This window comes from Telopea speciosissima, chromosome 10 (genome assembly GCF_018873765.1).
Source record: "Telopea speciosissima isolate NSW1024214 ecotype Mountain lineage chromosome 10, Tspe_v1, whole genome shotgun sequence".
Lineage (NCBI taxonomy): Eukaryota > Viridiplantae > Streptophyta > Magnoliopsida > Proteales > Proteaceae > Telopea > Telopea speciosissima.
Window position 1 is genome coordinate 27,928,258 of NC_057925.1, and position 19,755 is coordinate 27,948,012.

Here is a 19,755-nt window from a genome sequence, read left to right on the forward strand (position 1 = left end):
ATTAGATGAGGGGGAATATGCTTGATGTGGTGGGCTTGATGGAGACGAGGGTTAAGCCTACTAATTTTGGTTCTGTCTTTAGAACTTTCAGCGGGAGGTGGCGCTGTTGTGATAATTATCAGGTTTCTGACTCGGGCAGGGTCTGGGTGTTATGGAATGAGGACTCAGTTGATGTTCAGCCGGTTTGTGCCATGGTGCAGCTGGTTCATATTTGTGTGACGGTGAAGCAGTCTCAGATTCGGTTTTATGCCTCCTTTGTGTATGCCTACCACTTTGCAGTGACAGAGAACCGTTGTGGGATGAGATTCGGCGGATGGGTGCGCATCAATCGCAACCGTGGGTGGTGTTAGGTGATTTCAATGCCTTCCGGAGTGTGGAGGAGAAACAGGGTGGGCGCCCTGTCACCTATAGAATGACCCAACCCTTGGTTGACTGCATGGCCGATGCTGAGCTGGCCGACGTACCTTGGACTGGTGCTAGATACACTTGGAACAATAAAGGCTTGGGTGAGACTCGCATTGCCTGTAAATTAGATCGGGTGCTGGCGAATCTTCCATGGTTGGAGTCCTTTCCGTCCTCTACTACGCATTTCCAACACCCGTTGGTTTTGGATCATTGCCTAGTTGTGGTGTCGCTGGGTACTACAACTCGCACATGGGGTACGCAGTTCTACTTTTTTAATTTTGGGGCTGATCACGAGGATTTTCTCCCCTTGGTTCAGGAGGTTTGGGACACACCAGTTTCGGGTGGGCCTTTGTTTACCCTGGTTTCAAAGCTTAGTGCCCTTAAAGGCCATCTCAAGGGGTGGAGTCACTCCATCTTTCACAATCTGGATCAAAAGGTCAAGGACATGGAGGGGGAGTTGACTCGTTTGCAGTCTCTCATTGCGGGGGATGTTTGGATGCTTCGATTTTGGTTGAAGAAAGGGTTTGTTCTTCTAGGCTGCGCTAGCTGGTCAACTTGAGGGAAGCTGAGTTGCATCAGGAGGCAAGGGTGCATTGGTTAGAGCTCGGTGATGGGAATTCAGAGTTTTTTCACAAGTCCTTGGTGTCTCTTAGAAGCAAGAATTGTATTGCTGCAATTAATGATAGGGATGGGAATTGGTTGAAAAATGTGACTGAGATTGAGCAGGAAGCTATCAGGTTCTTTGAAGATGCCTTTGCTGGCTCCCCACAGGTTATTTGCCCTGCTTTTGAGCTTCAGGGTGACCATTTATTGGACTCCACGGACTGTGCCTTGCTTACCCGACCGTTCTTAGTGGAGGAAATTATGGGGGTGGTTTTCAAAATGGATAATGACAGTGCCCCAGGGGTTGATAGGTTTGGTGCGTACTTCTTCAAGAAGAAGTGGGGGATCATTGGTGATGAGGTGTGTGCGGCTATCTTGTCCTTTTTCCAATCCCCCAGGTTCCCTGATTAGCTCAAGACGTCCAGGCTAACTTTAGTTCCTAAGGGTGAGGTGCAGAACTCCTTTCATGACTATAGGCCGATTGCAGTTAGTCCGCTTCTGTACCGTTTCATTGCTAAACTCTTGGCAAATCGGTTGAAGTTGGTGATGGACAAGGTGGTGGGGGTTAATCAGTCGGCATTTATAGAGGGCCGGAATATTACTGACAATGTCTTGTTGGCTCAGGAGTTGATGAATGGGTACCATTTGAACAAGGGAATGCCTAGATTCGCAGCAAAGGTTGACCTCAGAAAGGTGTATGACTCCGTCCAGTGGAGTTTCCTTTTTACCTTGCTTCTTCGGTTGAACTTTCCTGCGACATTTATCACTTGGTTGACACAGTGCGTGGTTAACCCAAGGTATGTGATTTCCTTGAATGGGGGCCACTCTCGGGCCTTTGTCAGTAACAGGGGGTTATGGCAGGGGTGCCCCCTCTCCCCATTTTTGTTTAACATCCTCCTACAAGTGTTTTTAGACTCACTTGGTGTAGCAGCCAAGCAAGGGGATTTTGCGTACCATTAGTTTTGTGACAAACCAAGTATCACATCCGTCTGCTTTGCAGACGACCTCTTTGTGTTTGGTAGGGCTTCAGTGGCTAATGCTATTTGGTTGAGGGAGGAGTTCCAGAAGTTCTCTGCATTATCTAGTCTTATAGTCAACCAAGGAAAGTTTTCGATTTTCTTTGCAAATTGTGCTTCAGAGGTAGAAAGTTTCTTTGCGAAGGCGGGGCTCCCAGTGCATTACCTGGGGGTCCTACTAGCTTCTAGGTCTCTTCGTCTGATAGATTACGCCCCCTTGGTCACTCGACTGGAGGAGAGGTTGGGGTCGTGAAAGGCTAGGTCCCTATCGTATGCGAGAAGGCTAGGGCTCATTAGGGCGGTCCTCATGCGTATAGTTTCGTGCTGGTTGAACTTTTTCCACATCCCCCGGTGTGTTCTTCACAGCATGGAAAGAATCATGGCTAAGTTCCTCTGGTGGGGGAATAATCAGAAGGGTATGTTCAAGGTGGCATAGGATTCTGTGTGCAAGCCTAGGGAGGAGGGAGGGCTGGGGTTAGGAAGGTTAACCGGGTGGAATTCTGTGGCTTTAATGAGGCATGTTTGGTCTATTGCAACAAATGGCCCTTCATGTTGGGTGAGCTTTATTTGTCATCATTGGTTACGACGTCACTCGGTATGGTCATTGGACATTCCCTCACAATGCTCGTCAACACTCCGACATATACTTCTTCTTAGGTGGGTGGCTATTGGAATGGTAAGATACCTGATTTGGTCGGGTGAGCAGACCTTGCTGTGGTTCGATCCTTGGCTCCCACATGGTCCATTGCCCGACCTGGTGTACTTGTTTCTGAAGCATTGGGAAGATGGCCCTTTGAGAGGGTGGCTGCAATTCGGTCAAATGGTAGTGATTGGTGTGCTCCGGTGGGTGATAATGTTATTGAAGAGAGATGGGGGGAGATTTCAAATATGAAGGTCTATACAAAGCTTCCCTGCGATACTTTGGTTTGGATTGCTGAGGCCAATGGGAGGTTTAGCTTACGGTTTGCTTGGGATTCTCTGCGAGCACGGTATTCGAGAGTGGCCTGGCACAGGTTGGTCTGGTTTCCTACAGCTCAACCTCAGTTCTCATTTATCACCTGGCTCGCGTGTAAGGAGCGACTAGCCTTTCTGGGGGGTGCAACTTGACACTACATGTGTTCTGTGTAATGGGATGGCTGAGACGCTGGACCATATTTTCTTTCAGTGCTCTTTCTCATCGATGGTGTGGTGGGGCCTTCTGTACACCCATGGTTACAATCGGGGGACCCTTCTTACCCTCTCTATATATTTCCATGAGTCTCCTACGTAAATTGCCTCCATTGAGGATCGTCCAGGCATAAAACTGAATTGGTTTTCCGAAATAGTAGTCTTCTTCCTCAGGTGGGTTTTCAATATCCCTCTCCCATAACTTCATTGTATGACTCATCAACTTTATGCCGAATAAAGTTTCACTATATTCTATCAAAAAAATTGTGAAGTCAATGGGCTTTCTAACCACCTTTATTTTCTCACCGATCGGTGCCTCCCCCCTTTACTAGTAAGTGGCCTACCCCGGGCTCCACTCTCACTATATTCTATCAAAAAAAATATTATGGAAATAAAACTGTACCTATTCAACTAGGGGTGCAGCTGAGATTACAATTGATCCAAACTTGACTAAACCAACCAACACATCTTTTAAGCCAAGTTGGATTAACATTTCAGACCCCAGGTTACTCTATGGTGCTTTCCTTGAGCAACAACTCCAAGCCTGATTGCACATGCTGCATTTGTGCATGTGTGTAAAAGAATTTAGAACATGGTTCATAATGTGGAAGAACTTGACCACTAGCTAAGTTCATTTAACTTGCTTTTACATCATATGGTATCCCAAGCCTAACCCAACTTAGCCCAACCAACAGTAGCCAAAGTGACTATCCTAACCCAACCAAACCAAGGTTAGACTAGGGTTAATTAACATATACTTAGGTTGGGCATATGTAGAGAATATCAGGTTGATTAGCAGAACAAGCCCAGTATAATATGCTGGGGTAGGTAGGGTGGGGCTGGTTTCTGAGCCACTGAAGTTGTCTATAGGCACCATATCCTACATGTGGCTACATCTACTCATGAATGTTCCAAACAGGCCAAGAGTTCAAAAAACTAATAAGAACTCTAAATTCAATCAACTCCCAGAACACCCTAGGAATACATCCATTAGGGATTTTCACTGCTGCAAGTAGTAGAAACATTATCAGCAACAGATAAAACTGTAGTTTCCAAATTTCGTATGTCACTCTATTAGTTATCTTAAGGTACTTTAGCAAAAGGAAAATGAAAATGAATATGATGAATATGAAATGAAAAATTAAGGGACAAAAAATGGAAAGAATATTGAGAGGAAAGATACGTCAGGAGATTAACAGACAGATTTCAAAGACATCACTTGGAGATTCAATGTACCGCACAAATATTTACGAAAGCAACGATAGGGGAGAAAACCTCATACGAATGGTTCATAGATGTTCTGTCTAAGAAAATGCATCCCTGAGCACATTTGAAGCATCACAAAGGGAAAGAACCCTCTGTCTATTTTCCTAAACTGACAAGATATTTGCAACCATCTCAAGCAACATTCTGGGCAACAAATAGTAAGACTATTAACAATTAAGTACCGTAAGCTGCCAATTCGGAAGGATCATTTAACTAGCAACAAGGTAATACAGGGAAGAATTAAGGAGATAAATTTTTCAGGGGGTAGTCCCATAATTTTATGCATATAAAAAGTACAATAGGACTTTTAAAAGAATGGAAGCAAATCTAATGGCATGGATAAGGGAAAATGTAATTGAAGGGAATGGTTTTTCTTATTATCAGCAATTTATACACCTGATAAGGCATAAATCACCCACCAATCAGAGGCTGATGCATGGTCGAGCCGAGGATAATCTATGAACCGAACCGAGCCGTGCGGAGCTGGGCTGACCCGGTCATCGCCAGATTTGATACTCCGCCACTCGGGGGTTGAGCACCCAGCCGAGCACGCACCACACCGAGAACTTAACGGAGCATTGAGTGCACAGCACGATGACAGATCAATGCTAACCCAGGGATCTCCCCTTCACGGCCGAGCTGCATGCCCACCGACCCCTTGGTCCGAGCCTACGCAAGTCGGCCGCCATTGGAGCACCATAGTGCGGCCGAGCCCACACACAACTTATGATGACCCTTAGGTCACATAGGCCGAGGCCGAGCGGAGGCTGATCTCTAAGGCCGAACTCTCCACAGAGGCCACCATAACCCCCCCACCGGAGATCACGGGGCCACGTCAGCACCACCCGAGAATCGCGGGATAAGGGTCGATCCACAATCCCAGCGTAATACGGAATCACACTTTACATGGACTCTTACCTTAACGAGAGTCCGACCCCGAAAATGTCTCTCCACTCCGCTCTACATGGAAGAGCCTTCCAACAGAAGAACTCCTGCCATACTAGGACTCTCCCAACCGCCTCATCTCCCTCTATAAATACTCAGGTATGGAGCTCAAACGCTCATCTCACTTTTTACTAGCTGTTACGCTGTTGCACTGGAGACCTGACTTAAGCGTCGGAGATTCCTAGGCCGGAGCCACACCGGCTCTCTTGCGCTCACTCATCTTTTTGTAGGCTCATCATTGGGCGAACCGGACAATGGAGGTTTTCACACGCAACAGATTTACGCCGTCTGTGGGAACGACATCAGCAAGCCATCGTCGTTTCTACCAACTTCAAGAGCAAAAACAATGGTGCAAACAAGATCAGGATAGCACGGCTCCACCTCCCGTGGGGATGAGCCGTAACCTGATAGGCAAGTGAGACATTTGCCACCCCCTGAGGCATCACGGCAAGGCGCGACCGGAAGACCCCCTCGGGCAGGGAGTGTGTAGCCCAGCAAGGGCGCCGCAGCCAATCCAACTCCCCCGTCGGAGGGTGGGAATGGTGGAAGTGTGCTAGACACAGTAGCGGCTGACTGGACACAGGTCGAGCCAAACTTGAACGGGCTGAGCCTACCACTGCCGCCACCCTTACTGGAGAATTTGGATCCGAAAGCCCCGGTAAATAACTGACAAGTTATGGATTTGCAGCTGCAGATGCTCCACACCAACAAGATGCTACGAACTTTCATGATCCAGATGGCCCGGGGTGGGCTGATGGGTCAACCACTGATCGCGCCCCCTCCAACCCCGCTCCATATAGAGGGAAACTTGACGTAGAATGGTAGCCAACATCAGACCGAGCCGACCCCAACCGCATCATCACATCCACCTCGTCAGAAAACTCCTCCTCTACAACCCAATAGGAGCGCTCGGTGGGGTGAGCAGGAGCATCGTCGGAGCCCGCAGACCGGGTAAGAGATCAAACCAACGGCATCGATAACAAGGAGATCGGTATTTTTGGGCCAGCTCGGAGAGGACAGACAACTGAGGGCACACCGAGAACAGTAGGAGGTAGCCCCCTGGTGCCGAATCCCACCGCCTCTCTGAGAAGAACAGTCGAGAAGCCCCTGTGGGTCCAATTTCCAGATGGAAAGAAGAATAAGGAGGGGTGATGCTGACTGAGCCGACTAGAATGGCCGACCTCAACGGGACGACCAAGTGAACTGATCCTGAGCTAAAGGACAAAATGGCCGACCTCGGCCAAATGAATGGGACAATTTGCATCAAGTGGATGAGCCGAACGGCCGAGCACCTGAAATCAAGCTGGAAAAGCGATTACGAGACTTAGCCGAGCAGGTGGAGGGATTAAAGAAACAGGCGACCCCGGACGCCTATTCCCTGGTCAGATGACACCCTTATCCTCCCGAGATCATGACCGTGCCACTATCAGCCGGGTTCAAGCCACCTCCCTTTGACCGGTATGATGGGATGACCGACCCGACGGATCATATCAACTACTTCAACGCGATGATGACCATGTACTGGGGAACTGAGATTGTCTCTTGTCGGGCTTTCCCCTCATCTCTCAAGGGCGCGACAACCTCATGGTTCTCCTGGTTGCCACCAAACTCCATAACGAGCTTTGCTCAGCTCTGTCGAGCCTTCGTCATGCGCTTCTAGAGTAGCATGAAACACAAGAAGACAACGGTCAACCTCCTCAGCGTGAAGGAAAGATCTGATGAGTCGATCCGAGCGTTCGTCTCACGTTTCAACAAAGAATCCTTAGACATCAAGGATTTAGATGAGGCCACGGCCCATACTGTGATGAGCAGTGGGCTCGCTGACATGGACCTCATTAAGTACTTGGCCTGAGCTCTTGGAGAGGTGCAATGAGTTTACAAATATGGCCGAGGTGCTCCAAGCCCGGAAGGGAAATGAAGGTTGAGCCGAGAAGAAAAGGCCGACGATCGATGACCTCAAAGAGGAAAAGTGGCCCAGGATGAATCACCGAGCCGAGAGATCAGACCGAGCTCAGAGTCCCGATTACACCCCACTGAATACCTCGTGCAAGGAGATTTTGATGCAAATATTGGATAACGGGTACATCCACCGACCCCGACCGATGTAAGCCGAGTCATCTCGGAATCCCAACAAGTATTGTCAATTCCACAAGGACACCGGTCACGATACTAAGGATTGTTATCAGTTGAAAAGAGAAATTGAAGAGATGATAAAAGCGGGGCACCTGAAGCGATATGTCAAGGGAGGCTGAGAAGAACGTGGGGGTCAGTGACCTGAAGATCGCCATCAAAGGAGAGCCGACCCGAGGCCAAAAAATAGGTGGGCCGAGCGTGACGTAGATAAAGCCCGAGCTGAGAAGAAAGATGACGGATCCGGGCCAAGTAGTGATAAGGGAGCTCCCATATACACTATCCTTGGAGGGCCTGGACAAGAGTCCACTCAGAAGGCCAAGACAAATGCGCGGTTCATCGGAGTCACCGAGATGCCAGGCAAAAGGCCGAAGTCTGAGGCAACGATCTCCTTCACCGAGGCCGACCAGGAAGGTATAAGTTTACCTGACGATGATGCTTTGGTGGTGCAGGTGGAAATTATAAAGAGACCCGTTCATCGCGTATTCCGTGGACCTTATGTCGCTAGACGCGTACCGACAATTTGGCTTCGGCGATGAAGCGCTCAAGCTGGAGGGCACCTCACTTCATGGGTTCTCGGGAGCCGCCGCCACCATCAAGGGCTCAATCGACCTACTGGTCATGTTCAGACAAGCTCCATGTCAAGCGACGATCCAAGTCAAATTCATGGTAGTGCGGTCGGTGGTGGCCTTCAACGCTATACTCGGTTGCCCATCATTGACGGCTCTCCAAGCCATCATCTCGTCGACACACTTGAAGCTGAAGTTCCCTACAGAGAATGGCATTAGAGAAATCCGAGGTGATCAAAAGAAAGCTCGAGAGTGTTATGCCACATTCGTCAAGCAAAATAAAGGCAACGTCCAAGGAATGGCGATGTGCATTGAACACCTCCCAGAAGACCAGCGGGATGAGCTCACAGAAAGGCGCGGAAGACCTATAGAAGACCTCACCCCGTTCTCCCTCAGCGATGAAGATTTGACGAAGATAGTACAACTTGGGTCATTGTTAAGCGAGGAACAAAGGAATTGGTTTGGAAACTTCTTGAAGGCAAATGCCAACGTCTTCGCCTGGTCAGCCTCCAACATGCCCGGTATACCTCGACATATAGCTGAGCATCGACTACACATAGATCCGAGTCGAAAGCCGGTTCAATAGAAGAGAAGGAACTATGCCCTTGATCACCAAGCCACCATCAAGGAAGAAGTAGAGAAGCTACGCCGATCAGGTTTCATCCAAGAAGAAAAATTCCCAACTTGGTTGGCGAACATCGTTATGGTTCCCAAGCCGAACGAGAAATGAAGGATGTACGTCGACTACACCTACCTTAACAAGGCTTACCCAAAGGATGAGTACCTGCTACCTCGGATTGATCTCTTGATTGATGCCACAGTGGGGCACGAAATGTTGAGCTTCATGGACGCATACTCTGGATACAACCAAATCATGATGCATGAGGAGGATGAGTCATACACAACATTCCAAACTGACCAAGAAAATTTTTGTTACAAGGTCATGCTTTTCGGATTGAAGAGCGCCGGAGCAACATATCAACAGTTGGTAAACTACATATTCCGCGGGCAGATCAGAAGAAACATGGAAGTCTACGTGGACGATATGTTAGTGAAGAGCTTGAAGGCTGAGCACCACTTGGTCGAACTGGAAGAAGGCTTCGGCATGCTAAGGAAGAACCAAATGAAACTGAACCCTACCAAGTGTGCATTCGGCGTGACCTCGGGAAAGTTCCTCGGTTTCATGGTCTCCGTCGGAGGCATCGAAGCCAATCCGACAAAAATCAAGGCCATCCAAGGGATGAGCCCTCCAAGGACAATCCGAGAATTACAAAGGCTAAACGGGTGAGTGGCGGCGTTGGCACGATTCATGTCGAGGTCAGGTGACAAGTGCCTGCCATTCTTCAAGGCCCTCAAGAACATCTGAAACCCGAAGGATTTCATATAGTCGGACGAATGTCAACAAGCTTTTAAAGAACTGAAGAAATACTTGGAGAACCCGCCTCTTCTCAGTCGACTCGAGCTAAAAGAAGAGCTTCAAGTTTACTTAGCCGCTACCCCGGTGGCGGTCAGCGCGGTGTTGGTTAGGGAAGAGGGCCGAGCTCAGAAGCCCATATACTACATCAGCCATGTTCTTGTCGATACTGAGATGAGATACTCCAAGTTTGAGAACATAGCATTCGCTCTTGTCACGGCCGCAAGAAAGCTAAGGCCATACTTTCAAGCTCATCCGATCGCAGTGCTGACCAACCAGCCTCTCAAGAAAATATTGCACAAACCTGATGTGCCAGGTCGGCTGATCACCTGGGCAGTCGAGCTGAGTGAGTACGATATAAGCTATCACCCGAAGATCGAGATAAAAGGGCAAGCACTTTCCGACTTCGTCGTCGAGTGCACAATACCCGACCTCGAGGTCGAGGAAGAGAAGATTACAAAAGAAGCCGATGCGGGAGCTAAGACCGAGCAACCTAGAGGGGAGCGGGGCCGGGCTGACCTTAGTCAGCCCCGAAGGCTTTCGCATATAATACGGCCTAAGATTCAAGTTCCCAACTTCGAACAATGAGGCCGAGTATGAAGCCCTCTTAGCCGGGCTCCGAGTGAGCAAGGCTGTAGGCGTTAAGCAATTAAGGGTACGAGGAGACTCGCAACTTGTGGTCAACCAGGTTACAGAGACTATGAGGTGAAAGATGAAAGAATGATAGCCTACTTGAGCCGAGCACGGGAGTTGATTTTCGAGCTCGAGCACTTTGAGATGACCCGGGTACCAAGGAAAGAGAACATCATGGCCGATACCCTATCTAGGTTGGCCGAGGCCGACCTCCCAAATCTGAGCCGATCAATGTACATCGAGATTCTGGAGAATCCATCCTTACAAGAAGAAAGCGTAAAGCACATTGAAGAGGACGGGCCGACCTGGCTGGATCCCATTATAAACTATCTGGAGAATAACCAGCTCCCGGAGAATCGGGAAGAAGCGAGGAAAGTCAAAGTCCAAGCTACCAAGTACACCATGATTGATGGGGCACTCTATAAGAGAGCAATCTCGGCACCCCTGCTCCGATGCCTCAGACCGAAGGGAGCCGAGTACGCCTTGGCTGAGGTGCACGAAGGAATATGTGGGAGCCATATGGGTGGCCGAGCTCTAGCATACAAGATACTTCGGTAAGGATTCTATTGGCCGAGAATGCAAGAAGAGGCCATGAGGTAAGTCAAGAAGTGCGAGAAGTGTCAGTTGTTTGCACCTGTTCCAAGCCGACCTACAACAACGCTGACCCCAATGTTGAGCCCGATCCCTTTTGCTATGTGGGAGATGGACATTCTCGGAGATTTCACCCTGGCATCGGGGAACCAAAAGTATGTGGTCATGGCGATCGACTACTTCACCAAGTGGGTCGAGGCTGAGCCCTTGGCAACCATCACTGAGAAGAGCGTGGAGAAGTTCTTTCGAGATAAGGTCATCTACCAGTTCAGACTACCAAAAGTGCTCATCACAGATAATGGCGCGTAATTCAACAATCCAACCTTCCGAGAATTCTACGAGCATTTCTATATTAACTTTCGACAGGTCTCAGTAGCTCATGCACAAGCAAATGGGCAAGTAGAAGTATCCAACTGAACTCTACTCGCCGGCATCAAGAGAAGGTTGGATGAGGCCAAAGGAAGATGGGTGGAGGAGCTCCCAAGTGTCCTATGGGCATATAGGATGACTGTAAGAACACCCATCGGGGAGACCCCTTTTCTGCTAGCATACGGGACCGAGGCCCTCACCCCGGTCAAAGTCATGCCATCCTCATACCGAGTGCTCAATTTCGATGAAAAGACCTATGAAGATGGGCTGAGGGCCAACCTTGACTTCCTCGAAGAAGTTCGAGAAAATGCCCTACCCCGGAACACAACATACCATCAGAGGACGACAAAGTACTACGACTCAAGGGTGAAAGAGCGGCACTTCCGCCAAAGGGACCTCATCCTCAAAAGGCTCAGCGCATCGCAACCAAGGCAGCAGGGGAAGTTAGCACCAAATTGGGAAGGCCCGTACATAGTCTCCGAGAAAATTTGCCCAGGGGCGTATCGCTTGCAGACTCCGGGGGGCAAGAAGGTACCGAGGCCTTAGAACTCAAAAAATTTGAAGAAATTTTTTCAGTAATTTTCCTAAATATTCTGCTCGGCATGGTTTATAGTGAGCATATTTGTACTGAGCTTCGGCCTCGACATTCATGATTCAATATAATAAAGTCTCTCTCCATTACTTAACGTACTTTCAAACTCCAAGCATGCCAAGTCGTAAGACCAGTCCTCATAGACCTGGCCGACCTCAAAGACCGACCCTCATAGGTCGGAAACCAAGTCATAAGACCGATCCTCATAGACCTGGCTGACGTCAAAGACCGATCCTCATAGGTCGGCAACGAAGTCGTAAGACTAGTCCTCATAGACCTGGCCGACGTCAAAGATCGACCCTCATAGGTCAGAAACCAAGTCGTAAGACCGATCCTCATAGACCTGGCTGACCTCAAAGACTGACCCTCATAGGTTGGCAATCAAGTCGTAAGACCGGTCCTCATAGACCTGGCCGACCTCGAGGACCGACCCTCATAGGTCGGCAACCAAGTCATAAGACCAGTCCACATAGACTTGGCCGAGTTGAACGAATACCAAAGATCAAGAAAAATATCCAAGGCATTAGGTTCGGCCATAGCGTCGGCTCGGTAGCGTAGCCACTCCAAGGGTATCTGACCCAAGCTGACATGCCGCGTCCAAGCAATCAGGCCGAGTCCTTGAGCTCGGCTACAAGGCCGGGTCAGCAGATTGATCTCAACATTCAAAATAAATTCACGAAGAAAGGAAAGCAAACAACCGCCGAGGTCAAACACTTAGACAAATTTGAAAAAAAAAAAAAAAAAAACATTCTATTTATTGAAGGCCGGCACCTCGACAAGGTTACAAAAGGTGGGTAGCTCGGCTCAGTACATACAAAAAAGAAAAAGAAAAAAATTTGTTCAAAACCCCGCGTAGGGGGATGTATACATCAAAGTAGAAGAAGGGGGGCCTAGATCTTGGCAGTGTTGAGGGGATCCTTGACAGCGACCTCCTTGTCAGCGACATCCTCGGTAGAAGAGGCGACCTCATCCCGAAGAGCGGCCTCGGTCAGGCCAGCCTGGTCAACCTCCACCCCGGCCTCGTCTCCCAACTCCTCAACCACGGTGGTCGTGTTGTCATCAAATCGAGAAAGGTTGAGGGTGGGGTCGGCGGCCTTTATCTCCTTCAGGAGGTTGGCTCAGCCCGCGTCATAGCCCTCTCCGTACGGCGGCTTCCTTATCTCATGACACACCTCGGCATATTTTGCTGACATGAGGTAGTCGCTAACAACTTTTGCTCCAGCCTGGGCCAGGTCGTCCTTGGCCTTCTTCTTGGGTTGGTTGAGCAGAGCCCTTAAGGTCTCGACCTCCTCCTTCTGCTTCACCGCCGTCTCCTCTAAGCCCTCAACTTTCTTCTCCACCTTGGCAAGCTTTGTGGTAGTCTCGCGACGCGCCAGGATGGCCTTGCGAGCCTCTTTATTGGCTTGCTTGACCTGGACCTCGAGAGAATCATTCGCGGTCAGAAGCCGCTCAAAACAGAGCATGGTCTCCACCACCTTGGTGAACCCCTGCCAAAAAACATCTAACCAAATGTCAGACCGGACTCCACAGGTTGGATCCATTCACAAGAACTGAGTAGAAAGCTTACCAGGTTGAAGTCCTGGAACAAGGAGGAGAGGAGCTCGGGATCGGACAACTTCTCGAGCATTTCCTTTTCCTTGGGGAGCCGACTTGTGTCAAGCCACTCCTTGGCATGAGCGGCTGACGTCAGGGCTGAGTCCCCATGAAAGAGTAGCCAGCTCGGCCAAATTAAAACATTACTGGCCGAGGCCCTCCCCAAGACGTACCGGGAGATGTCGGTCGGTGAGACTAAAGGCGGAGGACCACCACCTGTCAAGTTGATCGAGAGATTGTGGCATTTGATGTCCCTCGGCGGGCTCAGCTCGGCCTTTCGACCCTTCCCTCTTTGGGAGGGGCTCAGCGGGGCTCTATCCTTCTCGGCCTCGAGGCCGACCATCGTGTCAGCTGGGCTCGATAGCGTCGCCTTGCCCTTCGGTGCCTTGGAAGACTTGCCCCAAGATTTCTTCTTGGTGTTCTTCCTCCTTCTGTCCGCAATGGTCTCGGCCCTGAGCTGAGCTGAATCCATTGGGGGAATGTGGCCGACCACTGCAAGAAAGATAGAACGTTAGAAGCATACCACAAAGAAAAAAGACCAAGTAAATGGGTAAATGGGACAAAACTCACTCGGATACTTAGCCGGGGTTCCACCTTTGGAGAAACCCTTCAAGTGGAGGACTCGAAAGCGTGAAAAATCTGGACCATTGATTCTCGTTGAACTCTCCTCGGCCGTTGGATCAGTTCAGCCCAAGAATTATAAATAGGCGAACATTCTTTGGAGAAACCCGTGCTCTCCTTAGTCGCCTGCCCGGTCATAGCCCTCTAGATGGTGGCTACCTTATCTCATGACACACCTCGGCAGTGACATAAAAATGGCTTTTGTTCCAGCCGGGACCATTGCCTTCTCCTTGGCTTGGTCGCAGAGCCCTCAAGGTCTCGAGCCGTCTCCTCCGAGGCCCTCGACTTTCTCCTCCACCTCGACAAGCTTTGCGATAGTCTCTCGTCATGCCACGATGACCTCGTGAGCCTCTTTATTGCCTTGCTCGACTTGGACCTCGAGAGAATCATTCACAGTCAAAAGCTGCTAAAAATGAAGCATGGTCTCCACCGCTTTGGCGAAGCCTTGCCAAAAAACATTTGACCAAATTTTAGATCAGACTCCAAAGGTTGGATCTATTCACAAGAACCGAGCAAAAAGCTTACCATGTTTAAGTCCTGGAATAGGGAATAGGGGAGCTCGAGATTGGACAACTTCTCAAGCATTTCCTTGTCCTTGGGGAGCCGACTTGTGTCAAGCCACTCCTTAGCATGAGCGATCGACGTTAGGTCCGAGTCACCGGGGAAGGGCCGCCAGCTCGGCCGAACTGGAACATTACTGGCCGAGGCCCTCCCCAAGATGTACCAGGAGATGTCGGTCGGTGAGGCCACAGGCGGAGGACCACCACCTGTCAGGTTGACCAAGAGCTTCTGGCATTTGACGTCCCTCGATAGGCTCAGCTCGGACTTTCGACCCTTCCCTCTTTGGGAGGGGCTCAGCGGGGCTCTATCCTTCTCGACATCGAGACTGACCACCGTGTCAGCTGGGCTTGGCAGCGTCGCCTTGCCCTTCGGTGCCTTGGAAGACTCACCCTGAGATTTCTTCTCGACGTTCTTCCTCCTTCTGTCTGCAATGGTCTCGGCCCCGAGCCAAGCTGAATCCATTGGGGGAATGTAGCCGACCACTACAAGAAAGACAGAATGTTAGAAGCATACCAAAAAGAAAAAAGACCAAGTAAATGGGTCAGCTTGGGATACAGAAACCGGATCAGCTCGGATACCCTACCCGGAGTCAGGTTCCACCTTTGGAGAAACCCTTCTTCCTGGAGCTAGAGGACATCGAAAGATGGGTGCTGAAAAATCTGGACCGTTGATTCTCGCTGAACTCTCCTCGGCTGTTGGATCAGTTCAGCCCAAGAGTTATAAATAGGTGAATCCTCCTTTTTCATTCTTCATTGCTTCAAGTTATTGACCGCTCGGCTAGCTCGGATTTCTCAGCTCTCCAATGCTCTCCTTCAGGAGGTCAACTCGGCCCACGTCATAGCCCTCTCCATACGGTGGCTACCTTATCTCATGACACACCTCGGCGTATTTCGCTGACATGAGATAGTAACTAACGGCTTTTATTCCAGCTGGGGCCAAGTCGTCCTTGGCCTTCTTCTTGGCTTGGTCGAGCAGAGCCCTCAAGGTCTCGACCTCCTCCTTCTGCTTTGTTGCCTTCTCCTCCAGGCCCTCAAATTTGTCCTCCACCTCGGCAAGCTTCGCAGTAGTCTCGCGTCGTGCCAAGACGGCCTCGCGAGCCTCTTTATTGGCTTGCTCGACTTGGACCTCGAGAGAATCATTCACAGTCAGAAGCCGCTAAAAATGAAGCATGGTCTCCACTGCCTTGGCGAAGCCTTGCCAAAAAACATTCGACCAAATGTCAGATCGGACTCCACAGGTCGGATCTATTCACAAGAATCGAGCAGAAAGCTTACCATGTTGAAGTCCTAGAACAGGGAGGAGAGGAGCTCGAGATCGGACAACTTCTCGAGCATTTGCTTGTCCTTGGGGAGCCGACTTGTGTCAAGCCACTCCTTAGCATGAGCAGTCGACATTAGGGCCGAGTCCCCAGGGAAGGGCCGCTAGCTCGGCCGAACTGGAACATTACTGGCCGAGGCCCTCCCCAAGACATACCAGGAGATGTCGATCGCTGAGGCCACAGGTGGAGGACCACCACCAGTCAGGTTAACTGAGAGCTTCTGGCATTTGATGTCCCTCGAAGGGCTCAGCTCGGCCTTTCGACCCTTCCCTCTTCGGGAGGGGCTCAGCGGGGCTCTATCCTTCTTGGCCTCGAGGCCGACCACCATGTCAGCTGGGCTTGGCAGCGTCGCCTTGCCCTTCGGCACCTTGGAAGACTCGCCCTGAGATTTCTTCTCAGCGTTCTTCCTCCTTTTGTTCGCAATGGTCTCGGCCCTGAGCCAAGCTGAATCCATTGGGGGAATGTGGCCGACCACTGCAAGAAAGATAGAACGTTAGAAGCATACCAAAAAGAAAAAAAACCAAGTAAATGGGTCAGCTTGGGGGACAAAAACCGGCTCATCTCGGATACCCTACTCGGGGTCAGGTTCCACCTTTAGAGAAACCCTTCTTCCTGAAGCTGGAAGACATCGAAAGGCGGGTGCTGACGAATCTGGACCATTGATTCTCTCTGAACTCTCCTCGGCCATTGGATCAGTTCAGCCCAAGAGTTATAAATAGGCGATTCCTCCCTGTTCATTCTTCACTACTTCAAGTTATTAACTGCTCGACTAGCTCGGATTTCTCAACTCTCCAATGCTCTCCTTCAGGAGGTCTGCTCGGCCCGCGTCATAGCCCTCTCCGTACGGTAGCTTCCTTATCTCATGACACACTTCGGCGTATTCCGCTGACATGAGGTAGTCGTAAATGGCTTTTGCTCCAGCCCGGGCCAGGTCGTCCTTGGCCTTCTTCTTGGCTTGGTCAAGCTGAGCCCTCCAGGTCTCGACCTCCTCCTTTTGCTTCATCGACATCTCCTCCAGGCCCTCGACTTTCTCCTCCACCTTGGCAAGCTTCGCAGCAGTCTCGTGTCGTGCCACGATGGCCTCGCGAGCCTCTTTATTGGTTTGCTCGACCTAGACCTCGAGAGAATCATTCGCGGTCAGAAGCCGCTCAAAATGGAGCATGGTCTCCATCTCCTTGGCAAAGCCCTACCAGAAAACATCTGACTGTCTGATCGGACTATACAGGTCAGATCCATCCACAAGAACCGAGCAGAAAGCTTACCATGTTGAAGTCTTGGAACAGGGAGGAGAGGAGCTCGGGATCAGACAACTTCTCTAGCATTTCCTTATCCTTGGGGAGTCGACTTGTGTCAAGCCACTCCTTGGCATGAGCGGCCGACGTCAGGGCCAAGTCCTCGGGGAAGAGCCTCCAGCTCAGCCGAACTGGAACATTACTGGCCGAGGCCCTCCCTAAAACGTACCAAGAGATGTCGGTCGGTGAGGCCACAGGCGGAGGACCACCACCCGTCAGGTTGACCGAGAGCTTCTGGCGTTTGATGTCCTTCGGCGGGCTCAGCTCGCCCTTTCTACCCTTCCCTCTTTGGGAGGGGCTCAGCGGGGCTCTATCCTTCTTGGCCTCGAGGCCGACCACCGTGTCAGCTGGGCTCGGTAGCGTCGCCTTGCCCTTCGGTACCTTGGAAGACTCTCCCCGAGATTTCTTCTTAGCGTTCTTCCTCCTTCTGTTTACAATGGTCTCGGCCCTGAGCTGAGCTGAATCCATTGAGGGAATGTGGCCGACCCCTGCAAGAAAGATAGAACATTAGAAGCATACCAAAAAGAAAAAAGACCAAGTAAATGGGACAGCTCGGGGGACAGAAACCGGCTCAGCTCGGATACCCTACCCGGAGTCAGGTTCCACCTTTGGAAAAACCCTTCTTCCAGAAGCTGGAGGACGTCGAAAGGCGGGTGCTGACGAATCAGATCGAGCGATGTCAACTCATTCTCATTTAGAGGCAGAGTCCTATTGATGTAGTTAAGGTGGATGTCCTTCCACTCGGTTCGAAAAGGGTAGTTTGGGATGGAAGCAAAGAAAAATCGAGGCTTCTAGTGTTTATTAAAGCTTGGCATCCCGACCAAAAACTTGTGGCCGCTCAGGGCCGCACTCTTCCCAATTCGACGGGTGAAATAGTACCACCCCTTCTCCAACGACCTCTTCAGAAAGTAGAACCGAGAGAAGAGGGCCACGCTCGCAGCTCAGCCCATCTCGCAGAAGAGGACGTGGAAGCTGTGCAAGACTAGCCATGAGTTCGACACCAGCTAACCTGGGGAGAGGTGGAAGTGGTCCAAGATCTGATCCACCAGGCCGAGCATGGGAAGCCTGAAGGCGTATTTGAACGGGATCTCATACAAGGCCACCTCACCTAGCCGGATGAAGGTGGCCTTGTACGAGATCCCGTTCAAATACGCCTTCAGGCCACCTCACCAGGACAAGGAGATGGGATCTCGTACAAAGCCACCTCACCAGGACAAGGAGCTTAGAGTTTGATGTCCTTGGAGATGGCATAGGTCGCCCTGAGGCGGTGGAGGTCGGTGTTAGTAATTGTACTCTGGACGATGCCAACACTCCCCTCTTCAGGCTCAGAAGCGTCAGTAGACGAGTTGACTGAACCGACCCCACCTCGAGAAGAACCTCCCTCTTGTGACTCCTTGTCATCTATCAAAGACGATCCCGAGCCCTCAGCTCAATCTTCAGGAATCGACTGGGCCACAAGTCCGGACTCCATGGGTAGGAGAAGTCGACGACGTCGGCTTGACGCGGCCTCTCTACGGTGGGCTCATCCGAGGTCGAGCCCAATAGGTCTATCATGGGAGAAAGAGCTAGGAGCTCTTGGCTTGGACTCGCGCCCTCTGCCGCCCCGACAAACACCTTGCCCACATGACTACTACCAACTGACATACTGGGCGGAGAAGACTTACTGGTTGAAGAAGAACTGAAGATGAGCTGAGCACGAACTAGAAAGTGCCGAGCACTAAAGAGCTGAGAAATCTGAGCTAGCCGAGCGGTCAATAACTTGAAGCAGTGAAGAATGAACAGGGAGGAGTCGCCTATTTATAACTCTTAGGCTGAATTGATCCAACGGCCGAGGAGAGTTCAGTGAGAATCAACGGTCCAGATCAAAGGACGATTTGAATTCCCAAGCCTGCCATAATGATTCCTGCTGATGTGGCACTGACGCCCCAACAGTCAAACCGTACAATGTCAAATCACCGACAAAGGGAGCTCGATTCGGCCGCAAGGAGGTTTCAGATGAACTGACCAAGAAACTTCACTCATCAGTGCCGAGCCGACCCCTGATGAGTGGGGGGGCCTGTGATAAGGCATAAATCACCCACCAATTAGAGGATGATGCATGGCCGAGCCGAGGACAATCTATGAATCGAACCGAGCCGTGTGGAGCGGGCCGACCCAGTCCTCGCCAGATTTGATACTCCGCCACTCGGGGGTCGAGCACCCAGCCTAGCACGCACCTCGCCATAAACTCAATCGAGCATTGAGTGCACGACACGATGACAGATCAATGCTGACCTAGAGATCTCCCCTTCACGACCGAGCTGCACGCCCACCGACTCCTTGGTCCGAGCCTACGCAAGTCAGCCACGATTGGAGCACCATAGTGCGGCCGAGCCCACACACAACTTATGATGACCCTCAGGTCACATAGGCCGAGGCTGAGCTCGGAGGTCGATCTCTGAGGCCGAGCACTGAGGCCGAGCTCTCCACAGAGGCCACCATAACGCTCCCATCGGAGATCACAGGACCACATCAGCACCACCCGAGAACCACGGGATAAGGGTCGATCCACAATCCCAGCGTAATACGGAATCACACTTTACATGGACTCTTACCTTAACGAGAGTCCGACCCCAAAAATATCTCTCCACTCCGCTCTACATGGAAGAGCCTTCCAAGAGAAGAACTCCT

At 50.7% G+C, this 19,755-nt stretch overlaps 1 protein-coding gene across 1 annotated transcript; it reads left to right on the forward strand.

Moving 5' to 3' along the window:
• The first annotated feature begins 436 nt into the window (after positions 1–436).
• LOC122643461 lies at positions 437–2,277 on the forward strand. Its single transcript, XM_043837079.1, has 4 exons — positions 437–927; positions 1,059–1,368; positions 1,465–1,805; positions 2,031–2,277. Exons 1-4 carry the CDS (start codon positions 437–439, stop codon positions 2,275–2,277), a joined length of 1,389 nt encoding a protein of 462 aa, XP_043693014.1.
• The last annotated feature ends 17,478 nt before the right edge of the window (positions 2,278–19,755 follow it).